The 16,364-nt window shown below is 41.9% G+C and overlaps 1 protein-coding gene across 1 annotated transcript in view; it reads left to right on the top strand.

Annotated features, from left to right (window-relative positions):
- Positions 1–16,364, top strand: part of retreg1 (reticulophagy regulator 1) — a 28,738-nt gene that overhangs the window by 6,019 nt on the left and 6,355 nt on the right. The window contains exons 3-5 of the mRNA XM_069170133.1: positions 3,084–3,380; positions 5,250–5,356; positions 5,814–5,844. Of these exons, the coding sequence (XP_069026234.1) occupies positions 3,181–3,380; positions 5,250–5,356; positions 5,814–5,844 (338 nt within the window). The 5' untranslated portion in view covers positions 3,084–3,180. The remainder of the gene's footprint in view (positions 1–3,083; positions 3,381–5,249; positions 5,357–5,813; positions 5,845–16,364) is intronic.

Here is a 16,364-nt window from a genome sequence, read left to right on the forward strand (position 1 = left end):
ACACACACACACACACACACACACACACACACACACACAGGCACACGCACAAAGACAAAAGAAGAAAAAAACAATGGTGCTCTGGTAACAGTGTGTGCATGTGCATAACTTGTGTGCGTGTGTGCAAGTATGCAAAATTGTGTATATTGTGCGTGCAAACTGCACACACTGTAAGTGCAAATGTGTGTGTGTGTGTGTGTGTGTGTGTGTGTGTGTGTGTGTGTGTGTGTGTGTTTGCATACTCGAAAACAGGAACGAATGTGAAGTGTCTACTTCACGAAGCAAATATCCACGAAGCCGATTGAATTTTATTTTCACGACGTTTATTGTTGTAGTCGTTGAAAAAAAAGAAGAAGAACCGGTTGAATCTGCAGCTCCTCTCAGCTGTACGGAGGTTTATGGGAAGTTTTGTTTCATGATCTCGCTGTCTGTCGCTCTTCCGGCTCTCGTTGCGTCATTTTCAGCTGCAGTAAGCAGCTGTTTTCAGAGAAAAAAAAAAAAGAAGCTGTGTTTGCGTTGGGTATTTTATTGGAGTCTGGAGACCCAAAAAAACGAGCTGAAAGAGTTGATATTGGACAGGTGGGTAGCTGCTGGATGTGTGAATCAGCAACTGCTTTCTAACAAGTAAAAAAAAAAAAAAAAAACATTAACGTGAACTAGGCCGTTACGAAGCCAGGAATTAGTTAGCTGGTCCCCTTGGAAGGACGGGTACTTAATCCAAACCCTGTAAAAAAAAGATCTTAAAACATTTCATGTGAGCCTAAAGCATTTCCAAGGGTCTCCGTTGCCACGGTGAAAATCGCAAATTGCCACTGACCACAAAAAACGCAAATAGCACAACACACATCGACAGGAACATTCTCGGAAACTTTTTGGATCGCATTGCGTACGTCATCTTTAAAACGCGCCCTCTTGTGGTCACGTGAATATTGATTCAAGGAGATCACAGGCTTTTGGCAGCGAGCAGGTGTTTGTATTTTCTTTGGGTTTTCTGTCATTTAAAATTGTGTCAATTGTTTATTTATGTTTGTGTATTGTATGACGAAACAAACAACCAAACAAACAAATATCGCAGATGCTAAAGCTCAAATCCAGTTTCCAAAGTTACGGAAAATGCAACTGGACGATTTAAAAAAAAAAAAAAAAAAAAAATGTTTAGCAGAGAACATGCAGAAAATTCTTTTTTTAAAATAAAATCAAACTTTTGAAGTAATAGTAAGTAAACAACGACAAATGCTTCGTCTGCAGTTTTGTCAAGTTGTGTCAAAGTGTTTCTCAATTTTACTGTTTGCATTTGTATTCTTGTTTTCTAAAAATTGTATACACGGCAAACAAAAGGTATTACTTTTACTAGGCATTTTAAAGCTGGAGTGAGTGATTTGTGACCACTAGGGGGGCAGAAAAACAAACAACGTCGGGTTAACAGCTAATGCGTCAGCAAACTGTTGCTTATTTACAGTTCCAATGTAAACAGGACAATATCGCCATCTCATGGGACTATTAGTTTAATATATATATATATATATATATATATATATATATATATATATATATATATATATATATATATATATATGTATATATCTTTAATATATATATATAATCTTGATTATCTTGTTGGTCGACCAACTTTGGAGAAAAATACGTCATCGTCTCCCCTCGCCTTTCCTCACTCAAGTCCTCTGCCAGACACCCGGTCTCTGCTGTACAACTACATTTCTATTCATATGCAAGACGAAAAGTAGGCTAACAAGTAACGAGCCCACTTAAATATCCACAATTATGACTATTTTGATGTGATTACTTTCATAAAAGTAATTAGTTACGTTTCTAATTACCGCCAAAGAAGTCTAACAGGCTCCTCCCAGCACTGAAAAGGCAACACGTTTAACACAAGACAATCTGAGTCCAGTGTAATCAAAGAAATCTCTACACAAACAAATGACGTCACACCCCAATAAATCTACACACACATGCACAGAGACACACACGCACACACGCAAACACGCACGCACACCTGACGTCACTGACCTCAATCACCACAACATCACAGAGAAGCAGCAGCTGAAGTCTGGAGCTTCTTCAAGTCAGACAGAACAAGACCGCACGAGACAGGAAGCGTGGCGATTTCTTTCTTTCACAATAAAGGCAGAAAGCTGGAAAAAAAAAAAAAAAAAAAAAAAAAAAAAAAAAAAATATATATATATATATATATATATATATATATATATATATATATACACACAAGTTACAATGATGGATTTGGACGTGATGAAATGTTTTACCTTAAATACTCAATGACAAATATACAAAAATATAATTGTTGGTGGGGTTGTGAATAATAATAATGCAAGAGAAACATCTATCTTACATATCATTTATAAAATAACATTTTTATATTTAATTCAGGTGATAAAATATGTTTAAATCAATGTTGGAATAATTTGATGACAAAGCCCCCCCAAAAAAGGTAAACTACCCAATTTTTCGTAATTAGGAATTATTTGACAAAGTTAGAAAACAAAACAAAAAATTGCCTCCTGATCTTTTTATCATCTTCTGAGCCTGCTGATTTATTTTGTGACACATTTATTTTGCTTTTATTTATTTCATTTGAAAACTGTACATAAGCACATTTTGAAGTGCATGTAATTGACTTTAGTTTTTCTACTTCATGCTATTTTATACTTTAAAACTTCTTAAAAGAAAATATTGTATTTTTTACTCTTTTTACTGAATTTATTTCATGACTGTAGACACTACTTTGCTGAATGAAGCAATCAAATAGGATGTTATTATAAGTAAGATTTTTCACAATTGCATGAAAGAATTTCACAAATGACTTTAGAGTTATAAGACCAATCTTTACTAGTTATGTCTACACATTAATCAATCCATAATTATAATCCCAAAAATTATGAAATGGGTCATTCTGCAATGGTGATTATTTTACTTTTGCTACTTTACACATTTATTTTCTATGTAAATACTTTTGCATAACCTTTCTTTGCTACAGAATATTTCTACACTTGCATATTTCCTACCTTTCCCTCACTTGGTGACATTTATTCTGATAAATCCAGCACCGGAAGTCGTATTTGCGAACCCTTCCGTTAACTTGACACCGATCTTCGCTGGAGTAGCAGACCGGCAGAGCGGAGGGACCCCAGTCGTTTTCCAATGCTGGGGAGCCGGGAAGCAGGAACTGCCGCCGGCTGCGGGGAGGCGGCTGCCGGGCCGCCGGGCCCGCCGAGCCGGGTACACGGCGAGGAGGAGACGCCCCCCGGCCGCCCAGGCTGTCGTCTCGCCGGCCTGGTCAGTTGGAGGCAGAGACCGTGCAGGACTTCAGCCCTGTTTGCTGCAGCCAACACGGTGTTCTGGTAAGCATCATGACGCAGGGATATGAGACTCCCATTCACTTGGACTATGAGCTCCTGGTAATTAAAAGGAAAATTCATTAGGATTTTGGATTAAACCCAAAATATTCAGTAAAACAGCCCAACATCCTGAAGGCTTCAGATTCATTTGTAATGATTTTCAACTCCCAAATCTTTATACTGCTCCTTTAGTATTCTTTTATTCGGCAATTTTGCATTGAAATGTTGCTTTTTATTACTTTGTACAGTGTATAAAAAATGGTGAATTCACACCTTGTCGTGTCACTAATATTTCTGTGATCCTGTGAAATCAGGGTACACCGATCATGTTTGTTTTCAACTGTATTTTTTTTTTTTTTTTCAATATTTATGAGTTTCCTTGTTTAATAGTCACACAACTATTTCTATGTAGTCAGCGCCGTGGCCAGGATTTTAGAAATACTGAGGTTATTATTAGTCCAAAGTCCCCATTACCAACACTCAGCTCACAGCATACAACAGACACAAAAAAATAGCTGCTAATAAAAAGTGCCTAAAAATGACGTAATAATTGAGACGTTTCTTTTTATTTGTGTTTATTTAGCAGACAGATCTGCTCATTTGTATATCTGCATACTGCCAAGGAATAAAATGATGCAACAGTGGTGGAATATTTAATGCTTTTATTTCATGTTTGCTGGCCCGAAGGTGGTTAAAAACGACTCGATTCTGTCTATAAAACATCCACGATGTGTTAGTTTATTTAGAAATACAGTTTATTTTGGGTGAATTAGATGAGTTTTTCCTGGGATCCACATCGCAAAAGCATAATACCAAACATTAAACAAAGGTATTGCAAATATACATTTTTGTACACAATAAACCAGGAAACAACAGCAGTCCAGTTGCTTCAAGTTTGTATTTTTGTGTTTCTTAACAGTGGGTGATGATTGTTAACTCTCTTAACGGTGTGGTTTATTTCCTTCAGATAAACTTAACCGAATTCTTCAAAAAAATTATTATATATGACAATCTGCTGTGCATTTCAGTGATCGCTGGTATGAACATCTTAAAACTCACCTGGTGGCTTTATTCTGGTTCAAATCTGTTAAGGTCTTTATAATTATCAGCAGACCATGTGACTGAACAGCACTCCACGGTGATTAATTAACGACACATTTTATTCAGTAACTAATACACAGACAAAAAAGAAAGTAATGCCTTTTCTCATTTCCTTCAGCATTTTCTTATATACGTGCTGAAACCATAAATGAAAGTGATCTGGTGTAATTACCTGTAATTTGATTGGCCCCTGCTAGTTTCGAGCCCTGTACAAAAAGTTAGCAGCTGTCTTGTCAATCAAATTCTCCTGGATGCGATATCTCAAGAATACCTCGAGGCTATTTCTTCAAATTTGGCCCAACTGTTCACTGGGTCCCAAGGAAGAAGTACGTATGTTTAAGGAGTCAAAGGTCGAAGGTCGTGGTCACTGTGACCTCAAATCTATTCTTGTCGACGCGATATCGGTTCAACAGTACGGTAGCCGGCGGTAAACACTTCCTTTAAACCTCCAACGGAAACCAGAGAGCGGAGAGAGAAAAAAACAGCATAGAGACACAACAAACAGAATACATTACAACTGTGGATTTTATTTAACACATAAGGCAAATCATTTGTGAAAAAAAGAGAAGTGGAACAAGACAGCGGCCGACCGCAGCAGATTTCACAGCTGTCAGAGGGATGTGATACAGTTCAAAACCCAAATAAAAGTCTATTTTAAAAGGTGTCTTTTGATAGTTTCTGTAAAGCTGTGGTCTGTGTCATGATGAACTCAAATCAAGCTGACATGGGTGAAAAAGAAAAAAAAACAACATCTGTCCGGTTTCTCTGCAGGTTCGTTGCCTTCAGCTCTTTTCGAGCCTACAGCCTCTTGGCTCTCCTGCTGGCTCTGCTGGTCGCCATGGCAACTGCCAGAGACGTTGTTCGGTCCAGATCAACAGGTAACACCCAAAACACCTTTTTTATTTTGCTGATCTGTTTATGTCAAAAATGTACAATCCAATCCAACGTATCAGAGTATAGAAATGGCAGTGAATTATGAATTTAATTGATCAGTTGACGCTGTTAGTGTTCGCCGTATTCTTTATGTAGCACACCTGAGGCCCTTATTTACTTCAGAAATAATGATTATCGTGATTACATTGGCTGATATTGTTGATTTAAATTGACGCAAAATAATTTACTTAACTTTTTAAGCCTTTTTTAAGTAGAAAAGAAGGAAGGAATTAGAATTTGTGAAATTGATTTATGTCTGTTAGAATGAAAAGTGCAACTTTAGGAAAATTACCAAAGATAAAAACTCTTCCCGGCTGCTTCACCGTCAGTATTATTGGACTTTTCCGCTTGTGTGACTCCATCAATGTTGATGAATGATCGGTTTCTGTTGTTTTTCCACAGGAGCTCTTTTGTGGCGCAGCATGACAACAAGGTAGGAAACTGAAGGGCATCTGATGCATGTGGAATCATATAATTGGTTGAGGCTAAAGTTAGTGGGCGGGGCCAATCCCCAACTTTTTTCAGTGCTATGGCCAGCTTTGTCGTCTGCAAAAAAGGAACTCCAGGTTGCAATAACTGACTTCAAAACTGTTAAAACAATAAGTTTTCATTGATTGATAAACCTGAAATGTTAGCGGGCTGCCCGATGTTTTATTTTGCAGCTGCGGTTTGGTGTGGCTGTGGTCTCAATCCAAGTTTTTTAATCTGGCCTTTCTGCTGATACACATGCTGAAAACACATCCGACCTATCGGAACAACTTCACGTGACGCACCTTGTTTTTCACAAGCCGCTTCATCGAAGCAGTGAAGGTCCTTATTTATAAAGTTGATCAGCTTAAATTGTTGATATCACATGAAGGGAAGTCTAACTGGATGACTGTGACTCGTGACATCTGGTTTGAGGAGATCACTCTGCTGGTGAACTGCAGAAACAGTTCACCAGCAGTTGATGAGTCGAGCTTCCTCCCTTTATCAATGATCCTCGGCTGAATACACACACTGGATACAGGGAGCACTTTGAGTGTCCCACCAATGATCAGATAAAAGCCTCACGACATTAAAATTGAATTAGAAAGGCCATTTACAACACAAAACATCCAGAACACTGAAGCTTCTGGATAGTAAAGTGTTTCTCGAAAGCAAAGCAAATGCAAATTTATAGTGAGGTAAAGAAACAACTAGAATTACCACCTCGAAGTTGTATGATGCCAACCGGTCGAGTTGCGGTTTATATTCATGCCTTTCTAGACTCAAATCAAAAAAATTTGGTGAAGATTTTCAGGGAAATTGTCACAGTTTCAAGGTGGACACTAAACCTGACCTTTGACCTTCTGGATACAAAATGTCATTACTTCATCATTTTATCCTGTTAGATGTTCGTGTCAGATTTGCTCCCAATTAGCCAAATAATTCTTGAGTTACAGCCAGAAATGTGTTTTGTGATGTCGCAGTGACCTTTGACCTTTGGAACCCAAAATTGGATAACTCTACCCTTAAATCCAAGTCAACGTTTGTGCCTCATTTGAAAAATTGCCCAAAGGGGGTTTCTGAAATATTTGTTTAATGAACGGGATGAATGAATGAATGAATGGGACCAACATGGTGTCACAGTGACCTTTGACCTTCAAAATCTAGTCATTTCTTCTTTTTAGTCCAAGTGAACATTTGTGTTTGAAATGATGCGACCGACGTGATGTCACCGTGACCTTTGACGACCAAAATTCGAACCAGTTCATCTTCAAATCGGAGTAAACGATTGGGCCAAATTTCAAGAAACTTCCTCGGGGCGTTCTAGACAACGGGACGGATGGATAACCAGAAAACAAAATGCCTCCGGTCATGAAAACCAAATGCTCCGTTTCCTTTGGTGACTCTTAGATATGAATCATGCCTTGACGTGCTGCAGTTTCCTCGGACAGACGGACGACACGAACCCGTCGTGTGCGTCCCGTCGGTCCGAGCGCACGACATGTGATGAGCACACGGTACCAACATCCTGTCTTGGCCTGCACAGCTGATTGGTCACGTACGACCGTCTAATCTAATCCCGCTGCTAATTTCTCCTCTCTGAACCGAGATTGGATCGTGTGACTCCTCAAACAACCGAAACCAAACAGTTTCGGGGGCGGGCGGGGGGGGCGGGGGGTGGTGGTGGTGGGGGTGGTGTTACTCGATGCCTCCGCCGCCTCTCAAGGCTGGGTGGGATTTTCAGCGGAGGCGACGGGGATTTGTGGGCGCCAGGCTGGATGCAACACCTCCGGGGTTATATAACGGATGAGTCCGGGTCAGGGGCGAGTTCTTTTTTAGTTTTATTTTTTTTTAACGCTTTATTCTATTTTCTTTACAAAAAAAAAATGTCACGGAGGAAGACAAAACATTTTCAGTACGGTTTTCCTTTGCACATTCAGTCGGAGGTTTTGCCAGCTCGAGGTCTGTTTACGAGCTTTTTCGGCCATTTCGCACACTCGATCGGTCGACTTGTTCAGGTTTCACGGAGATTCCACAGATCTGTGGAGAGAGTGGGTCAAATTTTAGCCCCCCATATAAACAACCCTTAATCGTAAAATCATATTATATCTCATTTATCTGGTTGCGCTGATTGAGTCTGATTCATTCCGGGTTCCTTCTGCCCTAATTTGCATATCTCACACCTCTAAATATCTCTCGCTGCCATCTGTCTCACACTCTAACTCTCTCTTGTCTCTGTGACATTTGGCGAGCAGGACGGGGATTGTGTTGTTGCCACCTGCTGTTGTCTGTCAGAGGTGTCTTGTGGGTAATTGTACATCAGGCTCAGAGCGAGTCTCGGGCAGAGGCTTGCAGGAGATTAGCTGCTGACCCAAAATGCGAGCCGACAGCTGGGGAGTTCGAGGCGGCCGTCTACGTGTTTGTGTGTGTGTGTGTGTGTGTGTGTGTGTGTGTGTGTGTGTGTGTGTGTGTGTGTGTGTGTGTGACACACACCAGTTGAAATATTATTTTATCATATATAATCGCTCGTTTGATCGCATTTGCTCTCGATTGACGTCCCAAGCACTACTCTGGCCCAGCTGCATTAGGCATTTTTGATTTTGGCCACAAACTCACAAACTTGTTTTGAAACCTCCAGTCTGGCCTTTTGTTCATTACCATCTTTGGAATGACCGTATTTGGACGAGGTGGGGAGGAGCAAGAACCAAAAGGCACTATGCCCCGCCCACCTATACAAGCAAGCTAACCTGACTGCACCAGGCAAAATTAATCCATCCAGACACGCCCCCTAAACATCGCTGTGCTGGAGGACTAATATCTAATTCATGTGAGCCAGCCCTACTGGCCCTCGGTGGTATTGCAGCTTAAAGCACTTCCACACTTGGCTTCACTTGTTGGACCTTGAGTCGATTTTTATATGTATTTTAAATATACGCTTACATATTTTATACATATTTGGTCCGATTTTTCTAACTTTATAAACACAATTTGTAACTTTTTGGCTGAACATGTCATAACGTATTTTGAATGGAAATGTTTCAAGGGTTGATTATACTGTAAACATACAATAACAACAATAAGGACGTGTCTTTGTTCATTATTTTATGTACTTCACCAAATTCAGAACACAGAGAATACATTTGTGTGTGTGTGTGTGTGTGTGTGTGTGTGTGTGTGTGGAGAGTTTTAACGAACGCGCCTCTGAACTTGGACAAACGTCACGTGACCCCGAGAGACTTGTTTCTTGTGGCGTTGGCTTCGAGGAAAGACTCGCCGTGCTGCTGTGTGCCCACAACAAACACAGTGTCTTAAGAGTTGTGAAACCTGAGTGCAGTGTGTGCATGATGACTCTGTGTGTGTTAGTGTGTGTGTTAGTGTGTGACTCAGCTGTTTCTCCACTGCCGGAACCGATTCAGACGTGACACGAGGGCAGCCGAGCCAATCAGATCGCTCGGCAACGGAGGGGGGTGTGCTTCACAGCGACCCCTCCGATTGGACTTTGGGTTTGACCGGAGGAAAACAACACAACAACCCAGCTACGAGTGTGTCACCACAGTCAAGCGATGTCATTAAGTCATACATACCAGAATGAGAGTCAAAAATGTTCCAAAACCTTAAATATTTGTGGATTTTCATCTTTAAAAAAAACAACGTAGAATTTTATTTATTTGTTGAGAACTTTGCTACGAAATTCATTATGCAGTCCTTATAAATTGTGTAAAACTCTACCAAAGAAGATTTTTATTAAAAGTGCCGGGCAAAACAAGAAATATCAGAACTGGTAAAACCAAGGTTGGACATTTTATGTTGAAGTGTTCAGCCTCTAAGCTTTTACTTTGAAGGATTGCAAGTAGAATCCGCCTCGAAAGGATCTGAGCCGCAAAAGCAAAGCTCTCAATTTGTGTTCCTGTCCTCACTTTCCAAACCAAATTGAAATGTTTCAAATATCGTATAAATATAATTTCCAATTTCATTTTGGGGAGCAGTTTCCTGCACTGGCAGATTTTCTTCTTTTTGAAGTGGCACAACCAGTTACGGTGTCCAACCACGTCGGACTCCATATTAATAACTCACACTGTGGGGTACGACCTAAAAGTTATATCACAAAAGAAAATGTCGCCTTTACTTGGATATATGTAATCGCCTCTTCAATTTGTATATCTCATTGGCTCATTTTATTTGATTTATTTAATCAATTATTCATTTTATTTGAGCCAATGGTAAATACGTTCGTTTGCATTTTTGTTTATCAGTCATTTTTTTTATAGGTTGAAGGATGAGTTGTTCAAATAGCGAGTTTTAGATGTAACAGTTGGACACTCGGGCTCTCTGATAACGTCGCATTGCCCCAAAAAATGTCCAATTAATGTGTAAAAAACGGTGTCATCAGCGTAGAGAGGACGTAGGGTCAGTCTCAAGGCGGGCGGGGGAGGGAAGGGGGCACACGTCACCTGTCACCTGTCCGTCCACGTCCACATGACACATGACGAGGTGTGTTTTGGAGGTGGCCCGGGGTGTTGTTTGTTGGGGGTTGAAGCAACCCCGCCCACCCCCACCCTCAGCCCCATCCGTCTGCACTCCCGATGGCTGCCGGGACTGGAATGTAGTGTGTGTGACCCGGTTATTTTTAGACGAGGTCGCTTGAAATGCTCAAACGGGGGCTTCATTGAGGATAAACACAAGTTCGCTCTCGCAGAGCGTGTCACGTTAGAAAATAACCCGAGCGTCGCTCCAACCTTCTCGTTAACCCGCCGGGGGGAAAAGACGAAGCCTTTCCCGCGTTCCCCCGCCAAGGTATCACCTACCACCCGCTGCTCCGCCGTTCTCGGCTGCCTTCGAGTAGTGCCGTCCCAAAGGGTACCCGAAGCTCTCCAGATGTCTCCCGACGATCGCGGCGCAGGACTGAGGTACGACTGTGTGATTCACGGAGAGGAAGCCAGAAAAAGGATCAACGACTGTTTTTTTTCTCAGATCACATTCAAATATTAGCATCTCTCCTTTTTTTTTTAAGGCTGGTGGTAATTAGCCAGTTGGGACGGTTGCTGGTTTTATTTAGGGTTTTCTGGTGAATGGAAAAATTGTTGCGGTGCTTAAAATTCTTAAAAAGGGTTGGAAAAAGCAAGGTTTCTCCCATCGCTTCTAACTGAAGGAATAACTCTCGAAAGAAAAATGCTAGATGAGAAAGGTTGTTTCTTCTTTGTAGAGATGTAGGTCAACTTAACCTTTAAGACTCGTGAAGATATCATCCTTGTTCTTGTTTACGTTTTGATTGTGAAATCATTGTTTGAATGTAATTTCTGAAACTTATCGAGCCTTTGGCTTAACGTCGGTCCACTTAAACTGACAACACGGACCGGACCCGCTCGGTGAAGCGGTGCGCGTTGTTGGGGGGACGGGACGCGGAAGAGGTTTCTGTGGTAAATACCCACGCAAAACAGGTTGGGTAAACATATTTACACCCCCTCCCTCCCTCCTCCTTCCCCCTCGCGAGTGGGAAGAACAGGGATGTTTTTGTCGCCATTCCTGGCATTGTTTTGCCTCGCTCTATTTTTAAAGTGCAGTCGCCGGGCTTGTTAGAGGCTCAGACACGGCGCTCCCCCGTGTTGTTTCAGAGATTACTGATCGGGTATAAAAGTGATACCCCCCCCCCCCCCACCACCACCACCACCCCCTCTCTTCTTCCCCCCCCTCTTCCCCCCCACCAGCTGCTCGCCAGTCGCCGCCGCTCTCGCCGCCCAGCCTCACGGTCCTCTGACTTTGACCGTGTTTCTGTCAGAGTGTTGACTTAAGTCTTCATACTGTGGCGTGGAAGAAAAAAACAAAAACCCGCCTTGATTGATTGATGACACACCGGTGTCACCGGGGGGTCAGTGACGATCTGGAGAAATGAAACGTGATATATTTTCTTCTCGGTATCTGAAGTGTTTGAGGCTATTTTTGAACAGGTTGTTCTGGATAACTGTTTTAAAGTCAAAACATGTTCTTGCGAATGTTTCACAGTAAAAGCCTTGAACTCTTTCTGTTTACTGAAATGCTAAAAGGCTTTTAATTTGAAACAGAAACAGGAAGTATTGAGTTCGTATCAACGGTGTCAACAGGCAAACGGGGGCGGATCAAAACCAGACAAATGAATACGCTTTAAAAAAAAAGTTGTCAATACGGCGTCCAGCACTACGCCCGTGGTTATAACATTAAAAAGTACCATGAATGAGGTCTCATTTCTCGTATTTTTATGTTATTTTATCAGAAAATTCTCCCCGTCAATACTAACCTAACAACAAGATGAGCTGACGCCATGTAAACTGAAACAATGACTGACAGCAGAAAGCAGAAGTGAAAGTCCTGTGTGCTACTCTGTGCTAAGCCAATCCTCTGATTGCGGCAATACCTTAAAATGTGTAAGGTTTTCTGACCGCGCGATTTTTGTGTCATGAACGCTGGAGAGCGAGCGAGTCAACTTGCAGCGGTTTGAACAGCCTAGAAACCTCCGGCAAGTCTAAGATTTTAGATTTTTGTTCGTGCAACATCATGCAAATTATCGACACTTTCTTCAACTTCAATGCTTCCCAAGAAAGGTTCAAAACCTGGCCTCACGTGGCCGAGGCCAAAAAAATAGACCATTCTGGATTCCATCCAAAAAATATAATGAATTGAAGAGATGACACGAACGTATTGGCCAAGAAGTCTCCGCTTCTCTCTGTAATGCTGGATTGGCATGAAGGAATTACCTGATCAACAAGTTTTGCGACTCTTTCCAGGGAACCGTCTGTCTTTCGTGGAACGGACAAATCGTGTCCGTCCGTCTCTACTGCTATTCTTGCTTCACAGTGTCACCGTCACATGTTCAGCCCATCATGTTCTCTGGAAAACCGGCCTCCAACTGGGACATGTGCCTGGAAGTGGAGTAGGGGAGCAACGGGTTGTCTTCTGGTCATGAGGGTTATGTGAGACGTGGCTGGGTGTTTGAGTCAGGTGGGTTCACATGAGATATATAGCGGCGCTTCTCGTGGCCTCTCGTGTTCGTTACCTAGCAGCCCGGCATGATTGCGTGACTACGGGGGGGGTCATTGGGGGTAGGAAAGGTGATGAGGGAAAAATTTATTTGGCTCAACAGGTGGAGTTTGGATGGTTTCATTTGTCTCCTTTAGAAAACTCCACACCCGAGTTTTGAAAACCCTCACGGTAAATCTGCCACGAAGCACTTATTCTTTTAACTTTAAAGGTTCAAAACAACTTCATTTCGAAGTTCTGTTTATAAGACGGTGAGAATGAAAGGTGCATGTGGCCGATAAACAGCTGTGCGTGGGGGGAGGAAAAAGCGACCCGAGTACAGGGCATTGCTCAACAGGATTTCCATTTATTAGCGGCTGCCGACGAATGCTAATTTGCACCACTTTGAATGCCAAAATTTTTCCTCGGGAGCTGCCAGCGAGAGGGATAATTTCTGGAATGTGTCCGAAACACCACAGCGAATCAGATCTCTTCCTGGAAATGGAAATAATACACTTGTAATACACTTATCCACCAAGTCCTTTAGGTTCTTTATCAGAACGAAAGGAACAGGTTCGGTTGACTCGCTCTAATAAACCTTGACATGGAGCTCACTGGGATTCAATGTGTTGCCCCGCAGAGCCACCAGGCCACGGCACTTATCCTCGTCGTGGTAGTTAAGCCACCCCACCCCCCGCCCCCCATCCAACAATGTTTACTACACCGGGGTCAATGAGGGCGAACCGGTCTCACACCTGAGGCCGACTCAGTGCGTTATATAATGAGCAGCACGTCGATTATGTTTTTTAGGCTCTACACAAAAGCAGTATTTGTGGAGTAAAGCGAGCGAGGGCTAAGCTGAATTGAGATAAACTAAAATTGGATTGAATAGTAGGTTTCGAAAGGTTTAACGGCACTTTCGGTGTTCAAATGATCCGATCGGTCCTAAATTCATCCCGCGGCAGGGCAACGGGCCCAAACGACAAACCGGGACCGTCTGGATTACATTACGAGAAGAAGATTACAAGAACAGAGGAAAAACAACGAGAGTTCAGAAGAGCTGTGGCGATTTAAAAACAACCTGCCTGCCGGGTACCTGGAAAAACTGGTGGTGGCGCAGGCGTACCGACCGAGGAGAACCGGTCCTGTTTATGCCATATTACGCAGACGATACTCAGCTGTACCTGACTCAGCTAAATGAGCTTTCCTGGAAAATTGCTTTGCTGCTTTTTAGAATTAAATGGCAGGAAATGTTTTTTCTTTTTTTAGGTAAATCCTTGTTATAATCCCAGAGCACACTTTCTGCCTACGCTTTAGCACTCCAGCTCAGCATGTGGTACCCGTCGCCAAGACCCACGGAGCTATTTTAAGCCTTTTCGTCCACTGACAGTACCGGATCGGCTCGACTTTACTCGCTTTTAAGGGGGGGTTGTCCATTGTTATTGGATGGTATCTGGTACCTGCTGCTATTTTTAGTGTGGTCTCCGTTGAGGTTCCAACGGATTTTCTTTCGAGGTGCAGACTCACGGAAGTTTCTTCAGGTTTTTGCACACATCAAGTGTTTAACGAAGCCGGTCTCGCCTTGATCTCCGCTCCCCCACCGATACGTGTTCCTGCACGGCTTCAGGTCGCCCAAAAAACGTAGCCGCCAGACTCTCAACCAAATCTCGAAAGGGTGATCATATCTCTTGTGTTTAAGCTTCTCTTCGTTGGCTGCCTGTCTACTTGAGAATTGATATTTAAGATTTTACTCTTGACTTTTAATGCCTTGCATGGTATGAAATAGAGCTTCTAAATCATTTTCTCACCAGCTCGTGCTTTAGGATCCTCCGATGAGGGTCTGTTAGCTCTTCCCAAAATCCAATCTGAAGACCAGGGATATAAGTGCCTTTTCATTTTGGGCTCCAATTCTTACTCATAAGATCATACGCATACTCGACAATTGCCTTTCTGCTTTTAAAATTGTCTTTCAAGACTTACTTTTACCATTTGGCCTTTACTTAGCTGCTTAACATATCTGTTATTTTATCAGTTATTTCATGTGTAACTTTTAATCGTCCTTGTTTGTGAAGCACTTTGTGACGGTACCTTTAAAAAGTCCTTTATAAATATAGTTATTATTGTTATTATTGGCTCCTGATTTACGACAAAATCTACCACAGCGTTATCACAATCTATAAACCTATATCATTTTACGGTGTGTGTTGTCATGGCGGCCAACCTGAGCTGGTTAGCTGGCAGGAAACTCCTTCGCTGTCGTGGTAACCTGATCTCCACGGTGATTTCGCCCGAGCTGTTTCCAGGACAGCTGCTTTCACAGGACGTGTGGTTTCCATCAGCTGGATTTAAATTTAGTACATTTAATGTGATGAACCTTATTGAGACATTTACCGAGGCGACTATTACACTTTTTTTTTTAATTAATTTGGTCTAAACATTTGATTTAGATTCGACATTTTATCTAGGAAATAAGCGGGTATGTCATCCTCGAATTCAAAGAAATTAAATTGTTGAGTGTTCCAATCATGTTTTTCCATCAAGCTTGTTCCAACTCTTAAAAAAATTGTTTTACACTCAGAGAAATACTCAAACACAAACTTTAATATAGTGTCACTTTTTTATTTATTTTTTCCTGTGATGGAACAAACACACTTTTTATAGAAGTATTGTAGATCTCTCGTGCATTATTTTATATAAACTCAAACAACTTTTGATTTCTGTGAAAACTCTGCATTATTTGTCTATTTTCATTTCTTTTTTTTCTTTTTTTTGCTTTGCAAAGAGGATCAGCGAAGCGAACTTTCGAGCCCGTTGGGCTGCAGATAGTGGAACAGAAAGCAGCCGAGAGAGGAAGCATACCTCACCTCACACTCTTATCTATTTATCACACATGAGCGGCACCTGTGACTCTCATAGCTGTTTTATGTGAAGTGAGCGCGAGGTCTGATAGTAGAGCTTAAATAGGACATGATGTTTGGGAAACCCTCCCCCTCCCGCTACAGGGGAAAGTTTCATACCTCACCAGGTGCTACCGCACGGAAAGCACACCGACATCCCTATTCCCATCTCCCACCTGTCCGGGGTAGTCATCTGGCCGAGGTTATTCGTGCTCCTTAATTTAGACGATGACATTTGCGTCGGAATGATTTTTTATTTACCTCAGATTTAATTTTATTGGCCGAGTAGAATTTCAAGCCTCCAAATACACAATGCAAATGCCTCTCTCGGTCGATGTTGATCCTATTTTTTGATGCAGAGTCACCGCATAGTTTGCCAGTCATTACAAGGTGACCGTGTACATGTAGCAACAAGTCAAGTCACTTTATTTTATACAGCAAATTTGAAGAAAAAAAAACAGATCAAGAGGACAGTTTTAGGACGGATGTTCTCAGATTATCCGGTGGGGACTAAAAATGAGAAACCAAAGCGTGGCTCCATTTGTTCCTGGTCGTAGAGGGAGAGGAGGCCAGTGAGCGACAGCTGAAACTAATCAGG

This window comes from Embiotoca jacksoni, unplaced genomic scaffold (genome assembly GCF_022577435.1).
Source record: "Embiotoca jacksoni isolate LCO1_2020_lvr unplaced genomic scaffold, fEmbJac1.0.p SCAF_48, whole genome shotgun sequence".
Lineage (NCBI taxonomy): Eukaryota > Metazoa > Chordata > Actinopteri > Embiotocidae > Embiotoca > Embiotoca jacksoni.